General features: G+C 41.9%; 1 protein-coding gene across 2 annotated transcripts in view; it reads right to left on the bottom strand.

Moving 5' to 3' along the window:
• The window catches only part of FAM81A (family with sequence similarity 81 member A), a 75,599-nt gene that overhangs the window by 28,589 nt on the left and 31,377 nt on the right, over positions 1-15,633 (bottom strand). For both annotated transcript variants that reach the window (XM_077881295.1, XM_077881296.1), the window contains exon 4: positions 3,783-3,901. In XM_077881295.1, the coding sequence (XP_077737421.1) occupies positions 3,783-3,901 (119 nt within the window). The remainder of the gene's footprint in view (positions 1-3,782; positions 3,902-15,633) is intronic.

The following is a 15,633-nucleotide window of genomic DNA, read 5'->3' as shown; positions in this document are numbered from 1 at the left end:
ATATTATCTAAAATGTCCAGTTTTTAATAAAAATTATGAGAGATGCAGACACCAGAAAATGTGAACTGAACACTGAAAAAAAAGCAGGCAAAAGAAACTGCCAGTGAGAGGGAACAGGTGTCTGATTTAAAAGACACAGACTTCAACACAGCCATTATGAATGCAGGATGATAAAAGAAATAGAGAAAACATGCTTTAAGAAGTAAAGGAAGGTATAATGATAACATCTCATCAAATAGAGAATATCAAAAAAGAGAAAGAAATAATTTTTGAGAAGGATTAAATGCACCCAATCAAGAAAATGAAAAGAAAACCCTTAGAATGGGGGAAATTTTTTCAGCTCAGATATCTGATAAGAGAACTGAAGTTAGAATATATAAAGAACTCCTATAGCTCAATAATAGAAAAGCAATTAATCCACTTTAAAAATGGGCAAAAGATCTGACTAAACAGTTCTCCAAGGAAGATGTACGAATGACCAATAAACATGCTGAATGATGTTCAGCACTATTAGTCACTAGAGGAATGCAAATCAAAACCACTAGACGCTACTTCACACCCACTAGATTGGCTCTCATCAAAAAGACAGACAAGTGTTGGTGAGGAAGCGGAGTGATCAGAGCCCTTGCACAGGGCTGCTGGCACCATAAAATGGTGCAGCCACTTTGGAAAACAGCCTGGCTGTTCTGTTCCTCAAAAGGTTAAATATAGAGTCACCACATTACTCAACAATTACACTCCTAGGTATATATATCGAAGAGAAATGAAAACATATGGCCACACAGAAACTTGTCTGTGAATGTTCGTACAGCTTATAAGAGCCAAAGATCTTTAATCTGCTAATGTCCAATTTCTCTATTTTCTCCTGTACACCTGGACTTGCTTACCTTGAGGGAACTTGTGCACCTGCCTCAGTATATGCAGCTATTTCTCCTCTAAGGCTCTGACACCATGAACACAGACCTCGTAGAGGAAACTGGAAGTGGCCTCTGAGCACTGGAAAATGAAGAAGGCAGGCCAAGTAATGGACCAACTGTTCCAGTAGAATAGGAAACCTGAACTCCCTTAGCTCTGCTTCAGGGGAAAGGGGAAACCCTATGAGGAAATCCTGTTCAGAGTGTGCCACTCTTAATGGGGTAAGGATGTCTCTCACCTCGATGGAGAATTATAGGGGAAGCAGCAGGCCTGTTTCCCATCAATGGCATCACCAATGAAACCATAAACACTAGAAAAATAAAACCTGAAATAAAAGAGCAGCCTTGTAATTTTTTTTAAAGATTGTATTTATTTATTTGACAGACAGAGAGAGCACGAGCAGGGGGAGCAGCAGGCAGAGGGAGAGGGAGAAGCAGGCTCTTCATTAAGCAGGGAGCCCTCCATGTGGGGCTCAATCACAGGACCCTGGGATTATGACCTGAGCTGAAGGCAGACACCCAACCTACTGAGCCACCCAGGTGCCCCAGCAACCTAGTAATGTAATACTATCACTTAAAAAGTTCATACTCTTGGGGCACCTGGGTGGCTCAGTCACTTAAGCATCCAACTCTTGATTTCGGCTTAGGTCATGATCTCAGGGTTGTGAGATCAAGCCCTGTGTTGGACTCCACACTCAGTGGGGAGTCTGCTTAAGATTCTCTTTCCCTCTCCCTCTTCTCCTACCCCCACTTGCATGTTCTCTCTCTCTCTTAAAGTAAATAAGTAAGTCTTTAAAAAAAAAAAAAGTCTATACTCCTCCAATTCAATGCAAGAAAGCCAAAACTTTGCTAAATATTTTTTTCACCTAAGTTGATTTCAACAATCAGTCTCATTAGCATTCCAGGGGAAAGACACAAAACGAAGCAAAAATGGCGGGGGGGGGTTTGCTCACAACCAATGTTTGTGATTGTTTCAGAGTAAAGTACTTGTTACTGAGAAGGAACCTGGCTGGGTAGGGAAGTTAATAAGAAAATGCACAGGAGGGATGCCTGGGTGGCTCAGCGGTTTAGCACCTGCCTTCAGCCCAGAGCATGATCCTGGAGTCCTGGGATCGAGTCCCATATCAGGTTCCCTGCGTGGAGCCTGCTTCTCCCTCTGCCTGTGTCTCTGCCTCTCTCTCTGTATCTCTCATGAATAAATAAATAAAATCTTAAGAAAAAAAAAAGAAAAAAAGAAAATGCACAGGAAAAATGCACAATACCTGGAAATATTTCAAGGTCATCTCTCCAGCTTCCTGAGGATAATTTCACGCTGCTGCCCTTGTGTAATAAGTGCTCTCTCATGCTATGAGCTCTTTACATGCCATGCCCTGTGCTAGGCATCATACATACTCTCCCCCACCAAATCTTCATCTGCAACTAAAGTATACAGGCAGATCTTCAAAGGTTTCCAAAAGTCTCTCCTCTGCCCTCTAGTCTGAAGCCCTTCTAACTCCTCACTCTTCTGAGAGGTATTACACAATGGGGTTGCTTTTAAGCCAACCACCACAAAAAGGATTTGAGTTTTTCAGTCCTGTTACAGTGATTTCCTAGATCATTAATTCACCCAAACAAACATTTATCGAGTATCTACTGTTTTCCAGATATTTTTCTATGCACACACATTACAAAGATAAAAGATAACATACTCAGCCCCAAGACGGTGAAGACAACAGAGAGGTTCGATAGAACAGAATAATGGGAGCTTAGGAGAGTGGGGTACCAGGAAAGACTTCCTGGAGGAGGTGACATTTGAACTGAACTTGAAAAGCTGACTAGAAGTCAGAAAAAAAGGGAAGACAAAAGGCATGCTGAGTGTAAGAACAGCATGTGCAAAGATACAAATAGGAGAGCACGGCCCATTCAGGGAATAACAAGTCGCTGATCACTGTTGGAAGTTATAGCACCAGAGTTGAGAGAGATAAGGAGGTCAGTGGGGGAGAGAGGAGTGGTTCGTCACCTAGGGTCATACTAAAAAGACTGGAGTTGACCCAAATGAGAATAGAAAACCACACAAGAGTGGCAACTAGGCCTACATTTAATCCATGGAGCCCTCTGCTATGAGACTGATGTTCATCCACCAGATCCAAACACACATGCCTCGCATCCAAGGTCCTTCATGTGTTATCTGCACAAATATACCCCCAACACTACCTTCCTCTGCTCCATTGAGGCCTTGGACCATGTGGGTCCTGTACTTTTTTCCATCCAACCTCATTTTCACCTCAGTCTGATTCTAATTGCTTATTGGCTCCGCTGCTCCTGTGTAGACTTGTGCTTGACTCTTAACAGCAGCAGAGGGCAGAAGAGGCTCATAAATATTTTAGAGATAGTGCATTTCCAACAAGTTCTTGGGTGATTCCAAAGCTGCTGGTCCACAGAGCACACTTTAAGTAGTAAAGGGCTGGAACAGCGCCTTTCATACTATCTGAGATCAAAGATCTCTTTTCTAAATTTCTAATCTATCATAGACCAGTATTTTCAGAAAACAAAATAAAAATAAATTACAAGGAAATGAAAATTTTAAGAGACACACTTTGTATCACTGGAGTCAATGAACATAATACTTCCCTGCCAACTTACAAAGGTCAGTTCCACTCTCCCAACACTTCCCTCCAAGAACACAACTCCAACTGTGGCAACATAAGAAATCATGGCATGCTCATAATCAGGTGTAACTTCTACCTTAGAGTTTACAGGCAAAGGAGGGGAATGTACTAGAAGCATGCAAAGAATCCGCTTTGGGGCTTTGTGAATATATACTTTGTGAAATGGAGTTGATGAAAAACAGCCTTTGATGCGTACAGTCCCATACATCCCACCACGTACCTTGCCACTCTTCCCCGAAGGTCTCCCAAACCAGAGAGCTGACGCATCTCCAAAGTCTTTAAGGCAGAATTAGTTCCATAGCTGATGTTGTCCCGGGCCCGGATCTGCTCCTGGAGTACCTGGGAAAAACAAAAAAAAAAAACCACCAAGGGGGTCATCTGAGAATTTACATGCTGCCACAAAAGCATTTTATACTTTTGGCAAAAATAAGAACATTTAACTCCATTCATAAGAGATTCCTTTTTAGGGGCACTTGGGTAGCTCAGTCAGTTAAGCATCTGCCTTCAGCTCAGGTCATGATCCTAGGGTTCTGGGATTGAGCCACACATTGGGCTCCCTGCTCAGTGGAGACCCTGCTTCTCCCCCTGCTTGTGCTCTCTTTCTGTCAGATAAACTAATTAAATTAAATTAAATTAAGAAAAAAAATTCTAAAAAAAAAGATTCCTTTCTAAGAGTCACCTGATATACATGTGTACAGAGTACCAGGGGCTTAGAGACCTCAGAGACCTCACACAGACCCAGTCCCTTGACCTACCAGTAAAAACCCTGAGACTTGGATGTCACTTGGAGACCCCACTCCCACCGTCACCCTCCAACTACTGCTGCAGGACAGGGCAAAGCTCAGACTTGGACTAGCGCCCTGGACCTTTGCTATTGCAGGTCAGAGCTCTTTCTACCACTCCAGGCTGTTTTTTGATAGCCACTGCTTTAGGTGAACTTTCCTAAATCTATCAGGAAGCAATAAATCAAGAGCAAGCAGGGACGAGGATGGCCAGGAGTTGTCAAACAGGTCCAGATTCAGTTCTTCCTGCTGTGTGATCCTGGGCAAGTGTGTACAAAGTTCTCTTAGCTTCCTTATCCTCATCTGTTAATAGTAATGGTCACTGTACTTTTTTTTTTTTTTAAGATTTGATTTATTTATTCATGAGAGACACACAGAGAGAGGCAGAGTAATAGACGGAGAAGTAGGCTCCCCATGGGGAGCCCGATGTGGGACTCGATCCCAGACTCAGGGATCACGACCTGAGCCAAAAGCAGATGCTCAACCGCTGAGCCACCCAGGCGTCCCGGTCACTGTACTTTTAAGGGAATTGTGAATGTTACACAAGGCAATGCATAGAAAGGACTTAACAATGCCTAGCATGCCGCAAAGACAGCAAATACCAATCTCCTTCTAGTACTGATCTGATAAGAGCATTCATGCTGGAATGGCAGCCAGAATGGTGTCCCTTAGAAAGGCATTCAGCGACAGCAGAACTGCTTGAAGATCGGGTGGCCCAACAGCAGCATGGCCTCATAGAGCATCCATCCTGGGAAATCTTCTATGGAATGATGGAGATGGAGATGGCGAGGACACCCCTGGTGTTTACTGAGCGCGTGCCAGACAGCGAGCCTGGGGCTGCACTGCACACTGCCGTTCACCAAATCAAACCCACACTCTCGGGGCCCCTGTGTTATGGGCCGGGATTGGGATTGAGGGTCAAGCAGCCGATAGGATACACCCAAAGTCGCATGGATGGCAAGTGACTAGCCAGGACTGACCCAGCAGCCTGGCTCCAGAACGTATGCTGTAACCGCTCTGCTGTGCTGCCTGCCAAAAACAGGAAAGAGGTTGAACAGAAGCATGACAGACAGACGGACGGACTGGAGAACCTGAGGCCTAGGTCACAGGAGGCCACTCAAAAGCAAAAGGTTACATCGATGTTTCTTCTAGTTCCTCATTCTTTTGTACATGCCTTCTTTCTGTGCTCCTCTTCTCCACCTTCATTGTCCTTCACACTGCCCTCACCACCACCACCTTCCCTCCCCTTTGCAAAGACAAAGCTCTTGATTTCTTACATCCTTTCCCTTTCAACCATTTAAACATTTTCATCTTTTTGATTAATGTCAGCTTCATATTTTTGAATTTTTCTTGCTTCCTTTTTGGTTTTATTCACTTTTTGTAACTGTAAAAGATGAGCATTGAGCTCCTTTATTTATATTATGTCTCCTTTAATAATGAAGACTTTAGGTTTTGGGTTTTGTTTTTTTTTTTTTTAAGATTTTATTTACTTATTCATGAGAGACACAGAAAGAGGCAGAGACACAGGCACAGGGAAAGCAAGTTCCCTGGGAGGAGCCTGATGTGGAAATTGATCCCAGGACCCCAGGATTACTGAAGCTGAAGGCAGATGCTCAACCACTGAACCACCCAGGTGTCCCTCCAGACTTTATTTAGAACAGTATTTGCTGTGTCCACAGGTTGGGGGTGAAGTGCTTTCCTTTTTACAGTTTTCAGCTTTGAATTCCTCATTGATCTAAGGATATTTAGTAACTAAGGATTAGAGTTGTGCTTTTTCATTTTCAAGCAATTAAGTTTTTTGGTCATTTTTCTTACTTATTTCTACTTTACTAGCTTAGGATCAAAAATATGGTCTGTGGAATAAGAAATTTTTTTAATGTATTAGAGTTTGATTTGTGGCACATATTTATTAAATGTTCCATGCAAAAAAACTATTCAAGGAACAAAAGGTTCAATATTGTCTGTTAGATTGAGTTTGCTGATTCCATGATTTACTTCTGGATCTTATTTATTTTTGTCTAGTAGATCTCTCCACCTCTGAAAGACATTTTATGAATTCTCCTCTTATAAAATATTTTCATCAAGTTCTTCTTAAATTTTTAACCCTTTTCATTTTACGTATTTAGCTGCCATTTTTTTTCTGGCACATACGGATTTGTGATAAAAGTGGCCATCACCATTTCACAATAACCTTCTCTTTTGATTTAGCGGGGTTTTTTTTTTTAAGATTTATTTATTCATGAAAGACACAGAGAGAGGCAGAGACATAGGCAGAGGGAGAAGCAGGATCCTCGGGGGGAGTCTGATAGGGGACTCGATGCCAGGACCCCAGGATCATGCCCTGAGCCAAAGGCAGACACTCAACCACTGAGCCATCGAGGCGTCCCTGATTTAGTGCTTTTAATGTTGTTTCTTCTTACCTAATATTAACATTGTGACTACGCCTTGTAAATAATAAAGCAAACACTTGCTTGGTCTGTCTACCAGGCACTATTCTGCTTGCTATTGGTATGTTCACCCATTTAATCTTCACATTGTACCCTCTGAAGTAGGTACTATTATGATCTCCATTTCACAGGAGGTGAAATCTCTAAGATATTTAGTATCTTGCCCAAAGCCACAAGTAATAAGTAACTGGGCTGGGATTTGAACTAGGGACTCTAGTTCCACAGACTGTGCTGTCAATCATGGCACACCCTGTTTGTGTTTTCATTTGACCGTTCATCTCACCTTACGTATACAATTTATGTTGCTTATTTTCTCACTCCCTTTCCTTATTTAGACTGGTTTAATCAGGTTGCCATCCATTGTCCTCCCTCTTGCTATGAATGTTTCTGGACACTGCTATTCCATGAATGGCTTCCTTCCCTTCCCCATGTCCATAACCACACATGTCTACTCCAGGCTCTGTTCCTGCATGGCTCCCCCCTCTCCTCTGCACAAGGTGCTCAACAGACCTTGTGTCCACCCTCCTTTACCCTCCAACCTAGATGGCTTATAGGGAAGGATTTTACTTTTCTTTCCTCCTCCCAAGTAGGCTTTGCTAACTCCATACTTCTAGTTGGGCTATAATTAGAATTTTGCTTGTAAAATGTCTCTTCTATTTCAATAATTTTTTCTCCTTTTCTCAGTGCTCCTGTTGCCCAGTCCCAGGCACCCTTCAATATCCATTTACATGAAATAATATAGATCTTGTTTTATGGATCATTGACTACCTTTGTGCTTCTCCTTTTCATTCTCCCCTATCTTAGGGTCTTTCCCCAGATCAAGTGCTTAGATGAAGACTCTGAATCCCTGCCACGTTGATAATCCTCCTTTCCTCAATCCAAAGGGTAGGGACAAATCAAAAGGGTATGGAATTCTTGACTTGAAGGTCTTTCCTCCCAGTGAACTTTGAGGCTGACAAGTCTAATGCTTCTTGCTCTGTACGTTTCTTGGATCCTTATAACCTAGAAGCTTTTAAGATTTTGTCCTATTTTGGAGTTCAGTTTTATAAGAATGTACCTAACTGGATTTTTTAAATTTTTTATTTATTTTTTATTTTTTTATTTTTTTAAAGATTTTTACTTATTCATTCATGAGAGAGAGAGAGAGGCAGAGACACAGGCAGAGAGAGAAGCAGGCTCCATGCAGGGAGCCCAACGTGGGACTCGATCCCGGGTCTCCAGGGTCACGCCCTGGGAGGAAGGTGGCGCTAAACCGCTGAGCCACCCGGGCTGCCCTGGATTTTTTTTTTTTTTTAATTTTCAATTCTACCTGGAACTCAGTGAAATTTTCAATCTTAGACTCAGATTATTCTTCTATGTAGCTATTGTTTCTTCTCCCATCTGTTTCCTTGTCTCCTTCTGGAACTCCAATTATTCACACGCCCTAGATCTATCCCCCAAGTCTTCATCTTTCCCCACATGGTTTCTCTCGCTTTGTATTTGGCTCTGATGTTCCAGCATCTCTTCTACTTTGCCTTGTGGGCAACTAATTCATGAAAGAAATCATCCTGGCCTCGCGCTCATCTACTGACTTTTGGGTTTTGTTTTTGTTTTGTTTTGTTTTTTGTTGTTGTTTTTTTTTTTTGAAGATTTTATGTATTTATTCATAGGAGACCCAGAGAGAGGCAGAGACAGAGGCAGAGGGAGAAGCAGGCTCCCTGCAGGGAGCCTGATGTGGGACTCAATCCCAGGACCTCAGGATCACGGCCTGAGTCAAAGGCAGACATACGACCATGGAGCCACCCAGATGCCCCTCATCTACTGACTTAAAAATTTAAGCTCAAGGGAGAAATTTTATGTTGTACCCAGATCACCTAAGTGTCCTGTCTTATTCAGTTGGGGCTGCGAGAACAAAATGCCACAGATTGGCTTCTGAACAAGAAACATCTATTTCTCGAAGTACTTAGGCTGGGAAGTCAGAGATCAGGTGCCAGCATGGCCTGTCCCAGGGGGGTCCTTTCCCTGGTTTGTAGATGGCTGTCTCCCTTCCTTCTCACTGTGTCCTCACATTGGAAAAACAAAGCAAATGAGCACATAAACAAATAAAAAGCAGAAATAGACCCATAAATAAAGAACAAACTGGTGGTTGCCACAGGGGAGGTGTGGGGGATGGGCAAAAAGGGATGAAGGGGAGTGGGAGATCTAGGCTTTCTGTTATGGAATGAGTACGTCATAAGAATAAAAGGCACAGCATTGGGAATACAGTCAACGATACTATAATAGCACTGCAGGTGACAGAGGGTAGCCACGCTTGCAGTGCACATAGCACAACGTACAGACTTGTGCACAGATGTACATAAATTGTTTTTGTGCTGCCTTTTCTCAACTATTCTTTTTTAAGTATGCAGACAACTGCACTTACATACATTTTTTTAGGATTTTCAAACTTCCTGACAAAAAAAAGCAGAAATTAGCAATGTGAAGCTTTTGTGCTTTCCTTATTGGAAACCTGGTTGGAGCCAGTATAGATGAGAGTAACAGTGACAGTAAAACGAATATTTCATTGAAAGGAATCTGGAACTGCTAGACCTATCTGTTATTTGCTATAGTTTCTAGCTTTTTCTGAATGAATCCACTCTATTAAGAAGAATGCAAACCAGCTACAATACCTGTGAATGACAAAACGTTAGTCATCTGAACACATTCTTGTAAGAAAACTTCAGATCTGACTAATCTGGTTCTGACACTCTCCCACTGATGAAAAAGTGCTGGTGTTCTCTTTTCATAGGAAGTAACACTTATTTGTTATAGTTTATAGAAAGTAGTACACATTTTTTATATGTAATGCTTCAAACCTTTGTTTATTATAAGGCCTAAGACCAGGGATTCTTAAGCATCTTTAAGGAGCATAAGAATCCCCAGGTGGTTTGTTAAATACACAAATCCCTGGGCCCCACCCCCCACAGAGCCAAAGCTAGGGTATAGGTACAGAAGGGCAGAAGTTCAAGGCCCACAGACTCCTGGAGGAACATTGCATCAGGTGCTGTAAAAATGGTAAAGACTATAACCAATCTTATTTCATCTGGGTTGTGTCTCAGTCAAGAAATCACAAAGCAAATAAAATGAACAGCAACACACAAAAGAGGTACTAAAAATAATTAAACCCAACATAGTTTTTAAAAGGTTTGATCTTGGGTGCCTGGGTGGCTCAGTCAGTTGAGCATCTGCCCTGGACTCATGTCTTGGTCCCCTGGGTCCTGGGATGGAGCCTCCCATAGGGCTCCCTGCTCTGTGGGGAGCCAGCTTCTCCCTCTCCCTCTGCCTGTCACTCCCCTTGCTTGTGCTCTCTCTCTCACTCTCTGTCAAATGAATAAAATCTTTAAAATAAATAAATGGTTAAATCTTTCTAGCAAGCAAAGAAACAAAAGTCATGCCATAATAATGCACCACTGTGGTGTGTTGACAATGGGGAATGCTGTGTAAGTGTGGGGACAGGAAGTATATGGGAATGCTGTGCTTTCTGCTCAATTTTGCTGTGATCTTAAACTTACTCTACTAAAGTTTACTGAAAATTAAAAATTAAAAAATCATACCATTTTCATTTACTAAAAAAGCAAATATTTTTAATGTATAATACTAAAATGTATGTCGAAATTAAAAATGCACAGCTGGCCCTTCCTGATACATCTTTCTGGGACATGATCCATCAAAATATATTCATAATGTTCATAACCTTTGATCCAGTAACTCAAGCTCTTGAAACTAATCCTAAGGGAAATAATAACAAAAATGACAAAAATGTATACCCAAAAATATCTTCCTAGTAAGATATACCAAGTATTTTCCAAGGTAGCTGTACATTATTATGCAACCAATGAGAAGTTCATGGAGAGCTTTTTAAAATAAGAGAAATATGGGACACCTGGTGGTTCAGTGGTTGAGCATCTGCCTTTGGCTCAGGGCATGATCCCACATCTGGGGATCGAGTCCCACATCAGGGTCCCTGCAAAGAGCCTGCTTCTCCCTCTGTTTATGCCTCTTCCTCTCTCTCTGTGTCTCCCGTGAATAAATAAATAAAATACTTTTTAAAAAAAGAGAGAAAATGTGTACAATTTAATATCATGCAAAAAGAAAGGGTAAAAATAAATATTCAGCATGATTCCAGCTATGTATAAGATACACATAAATACTAGAATATTAACATTTTGTTACTCTCTAGAGTGGGATTATGTTTGCTTTCTCTTTTTGTATATTTTCCACAAAGGCCTTATTTTTATAACCAGGAAATAGTGTGTGTGTTTTAATGCTTACAAATAAGAAAAGTCTATTGAACTTTCAAAATTCTTAAGCAGATGAATAAGATATTGTATTAGAAGTGCTTTCTTTGAATAATACAGAAAAGAATTACATCAACACTTAATGCAATATTCATGTTACTGAAAAGTTACATGAAAACAAAAGGTATTAGAGAATTCTATGGTGAAGCCTTGGAAAAACAAACCCTCTATACAGTCAGTGATGTTCCCTAATTTGTCATTTGAAACAATGTATCAAAGTGATGTGCTTACTGTAAAAAGGTTACATCCCTACTCTATCACTGACACTCCATTATTGTCAATTCCACAAACTATTTTCTGCATGCCCACCATGTGCTATGCCCCAGGCCTGCCTTCTTTTTCTTTTTCTTTTCTTTTTTTTTTTAGATTTTATTTATTTATTCATGAGAGACACAGAGAGAGAGAGAGGCAGAGACATAGGCAGAGGGAGAAGCAGGCACCCTGTGGGGAGCCTGATGCAGGACTCCATCCCAGGACCCTGGGATAATGACCTGAGCCAAAGGCAGACACTCAACCACTGAGCCACCCAGGTGTCCCCCAGGCCTGCCTTCAAAGAGGAAACTCGGCTGCGGCAGCAAAGACTACAGAGTGGTAAGTAAGTCCATGGCCTAAAACCATTCAATAATGTTTCACAGAGCACAGACACTTGGAAAAAGTGATATCCCTAGTCTTCATTTATTTTTTTCTAAGATAGGCCTATCTTTACAAAATCTCCCTTCCCAAGGACAGTAGGAAACGGCACTCCCGTAGAAGCCCCACAGCACTACATCATGCTGTGTACAGAAAGGTGATGTGGACCCATGCCTCCCCACCCACAACCTCGCCTACCCAGACAAGCTAGTATTACCTAGGAATGACCAGAAAAGAAACAGCTCTGCTTGTTTCTCCTTCTCTAACTCTTCCCAGATTTGTGAGGACTTGGAAAAGAAAGTGTAACTCCGGTATCACCTGGAGAAAGGTCCAACTACAATGGAGCAGGGCCTCATAAGGTAGTAGTTCCCTATATGGCTTTTTCATCTTCACAGTAGGTCTTAAAACTTCCCAGAGTTCCAGCCTTATATCAAACTGCCTTCTTGGCATTTCCATATGGACATTCAAGGGGTCCCTAAAATTTGTCAAGTCCTCAACGAAGTGTCTGCCTCCAATGTGCCAGATGTCCTGCCCAACCTACTTCCAAAACAGACCCAGAACCCATCCACTTCTCCCCATGTCCACCGTGACTTCCCTTATCCTAATCACCTTTGCCCCTGTATTGCCATGGCAGCCCCAACCCATCTCCCTGCTTCCATTCTTGCTCCCCTACAACCCATGTAGTAGCCAGGGTGATCTTTTTGAAACACAAATCAGTCTGTAAGCAACAGGAGGGCAAGGGTTTTTATCTGTTTTATTCACTAATGTATTCCCAGCACCAAGGTTTGAATTAAGTTCCTCTGCTTAAAATTAAATAATGCTTCCCATTTCCAAACTCCAAACTTCCCATCATAACTTTCAAGGCTTAAAGATCAGGTCCTATTCCCACACATCCCACCCACTTGCCCCACTCATTCCATGACTCTCTAATCCCATTGGTTCTTTTTCTGCTCCTCAAATATGCCAAGCTTCTTTCTGTTTATGGCCTTGGAACCTGCAGCTTCCTCTCTCTGGAATGTTCTCTGCCCTGTGTGTCTCCCCCAATACACACACCACCACCGTGGCTTGGCTGGCCCCTTCTGTCACTCAAGTCTCAGTTCACATGTTACCTAACCCACTCCCTTCCTGAAATAGCCCCACAATCACGTTCCTTCATCCTATCTTACCAGAGCACAGGACTGAGGCTGAAATTATCTTGGTTACTTAGTGTTTACTGGCTATAAACCCTACTAGACCATGCAGCAGGCCTAAGAGCAGGGGCCTTGCATGTCTGGGTCCCTACGGTAGCCCGGGTGCTGCTAACAATGCCTGGGTCCCAAAAGAGATCAATGAACTTAGCTCCATGTTCTAGGACTTGGTCTTCCATATTCAAGTCTCAGAGATTATATTTAGCCAGGCCCCAGACAGAGGTGATCAGGTCCTCAAAGGTGGACTTGGACAAGCTAAAATATATTAGAGACAAGGGCAGACAACAGAACACCAATTTATTAATTCACACTGAAAAACCTCTATCAACAGAACTGAACAAATACTCAAATTGCATTCAATTCACTGTCTTCTCTCCCTAGAGTCAAGGCATGACAAGCCACATCTAGTGGGTAGACTTAACACAAAATGAATTTTGATAATGTGATGGTTAATTATATGTCAACTTGAGCAGGCCGTGGGATGCCCAGATAACTGGTTAAACATTATTTCTGGGTGTGTTTGTGAGGGTATTTCCAGAAGTAATTAGCACTTGAACTAGTACATGTCCTTCCCAAAGCAGATAGTTATCATTCAATCCTTTGAGAGCCATGGTGGAAAGAAAGGGGGAAGGTGGCATTCCCATTCTTCCTGAGCTGGGACATCCATATTCTCCTGCCTTCAGCACTTCTGGTGCTCAGGTCTTCAGATATGGAGTAAAGTCTACACTATCAGCTTTCTGGATCCTAGGCCTGAGGGCTATACCACTGGCTTTCCTGGGTTTCCAGCTTGCAGATGGCATATGAAAGGACGCCTCAGTCTCCATAATCATGTGAGCCAATACCTTATAAGTAATAAATAAATAACCTATTGGTTCTGTTCTCTGGAGTATCCTGACTAATAGAGATGATAATCACCAAAGTCCCTCTGCTGATAAACCTGTTCCAATGGGACAAGATCACAGCTGCAGGCTGAAATTCCCTGGTTAGGTAAAATATATGAAGTCTGGCCACCTAGACTCTCTCTGCTGACAGTGCTAGATGCACACTGAACCAAGTTCCCATATGTTTATCGAACTGTACATTAACTTGATTGTCCACACCTCTGCTGTGACATGCTAGTAAGACCCAACTCCGCATTACCACTTGAGTTCAGAAAACTCTCCAGTAGTGGCCCATTTGCAAATTATTAAGCTAGCAATATGTACAATCAAGTTAATAGGTGAAGGATTGAGACAGTTTCCCATAACCTAACTAGGTTGAAGCCACCCCAAGCCTGAGAGACATTATGAAGCCTGAGCACGTGAAAACCAGGAGCAGATCTGCCAATTCCAACCAGCAAGGTAGCAAACTCCACTGCCTGGCTCCCCAAAGTCTAAAGACACAGGGAAAACCTTGCCAAGTCATCAAAGTGTCATGGAAGGGGAAGCTTACCACCAACAAAAGAACCATGGACTGATTATCAGGAGTTGGCGTCCAGGGATTGATAAAAGCTTAAAGACAGTACAGATAATCTAGACATGTATAATTCATAGTTGACCACATTACCTCTTCTAAATTTATAATGATGACAATTATTTGTGGAATGTTTCCGAGGAATAAATAATTGATAACATACTCCACATCATTAGGCAAACTGCCAAAGGAGACAGTGGGTGGAGATGCATTAAAAACAATAGATTCTTTCATTCAACATTTATCAAGCACCTACTGTGTACTAGCACACAAGAGTCATCTGTTTTGACACTGGAATCTGCTGGGCAGATAATCAGAGTTTTGGAAGGGCCATGGTCCTCAGGGCATTTGATTATAAAACATTTTTTGAGTTCCTACTATGTGCTAGACAGTGTGGTAGGTGCTAAAAATAGAAAAATTAAGATTCAGTTCTGGCTCTTAAGGATCACATAGGCTAGTGGTCAGACAATATATTTTACTTTTCTTCCTGTGTACTATGGTCAGAGCCACATGACAGAGAATCATAAAGACTTATCAAGGGATGCCCAGGTGGCTCAGTGGTTGAGTATCTGCCTTTGGCACAGGGCGTTGATCCCAGGGCCCCAGGATCAAGTCTCATATTGAGTCCCACATCAGGCTCCCTGCAGGGACCCTGTTTCTCCCTCTGCCTATGTCTCTCTGTATCTCCCTCTCTCTCTCTCTCTCTCTCTCTCTATATATATATATATATATATATATATATATATATATATTTCATGAATAAATAAATAAAACTCTTTAAAAAAAAGACTTATCAAGGTAAATTTGCCAAATTATAGTATTAACATACCTTAATTCAAATAGTTCTATTAGGAGCCAAGAGTGAACTTTACATCTTGATATGGCTACAGCTTTAGTTTGATGATACAAAATCATCTACGGGGACAGATTTTAACAAAACAAATACCCAATAAAATTTTATTTATTGAACTGAAAAACAAATGTAAACCAGCAATAAGAATAATTTTAAACAGGCAGTTCACTAAAGAAATTCATTAAGAATCTAAAGACAAGGGGCACCAGGCTGGCTCAGTGGGTGAGTATCTGCCTTTGGCTCAGGGTGTGATCCCAGGGTCTTGGGATGGAGTCCCACATCGGGCTCCCTGCAGGGAGCCTGCTTCTCCCTCTGCCTGTGTCTCTGCCTCTCTCTGTGTCTATCATGAATAAATAAATAAAACATTTTTTTTTAAAAAAAGAATCTAAAGACAAGAGGGCACC

Source organism: Canis aureus, chromosome 32 (genome assembly GCF_053574225.1).
Source record: "Canis aureus isolate CA01 chromosome 32, VMU_Caureus_v.1.0, whole genome shotgun sequence".
In the NCBI taxonomy this organism is placed as follows: domain Eukaryota; kingdom Metazoa; phylum Chordata; class Mammalia; order Carnivora; family Canidae; genus Canis; species Canis aureus.
Note: the sequence above shows the minus strand (reverse complement) of the source record. Positions and strands in the feature narration are given on the sequence as shown.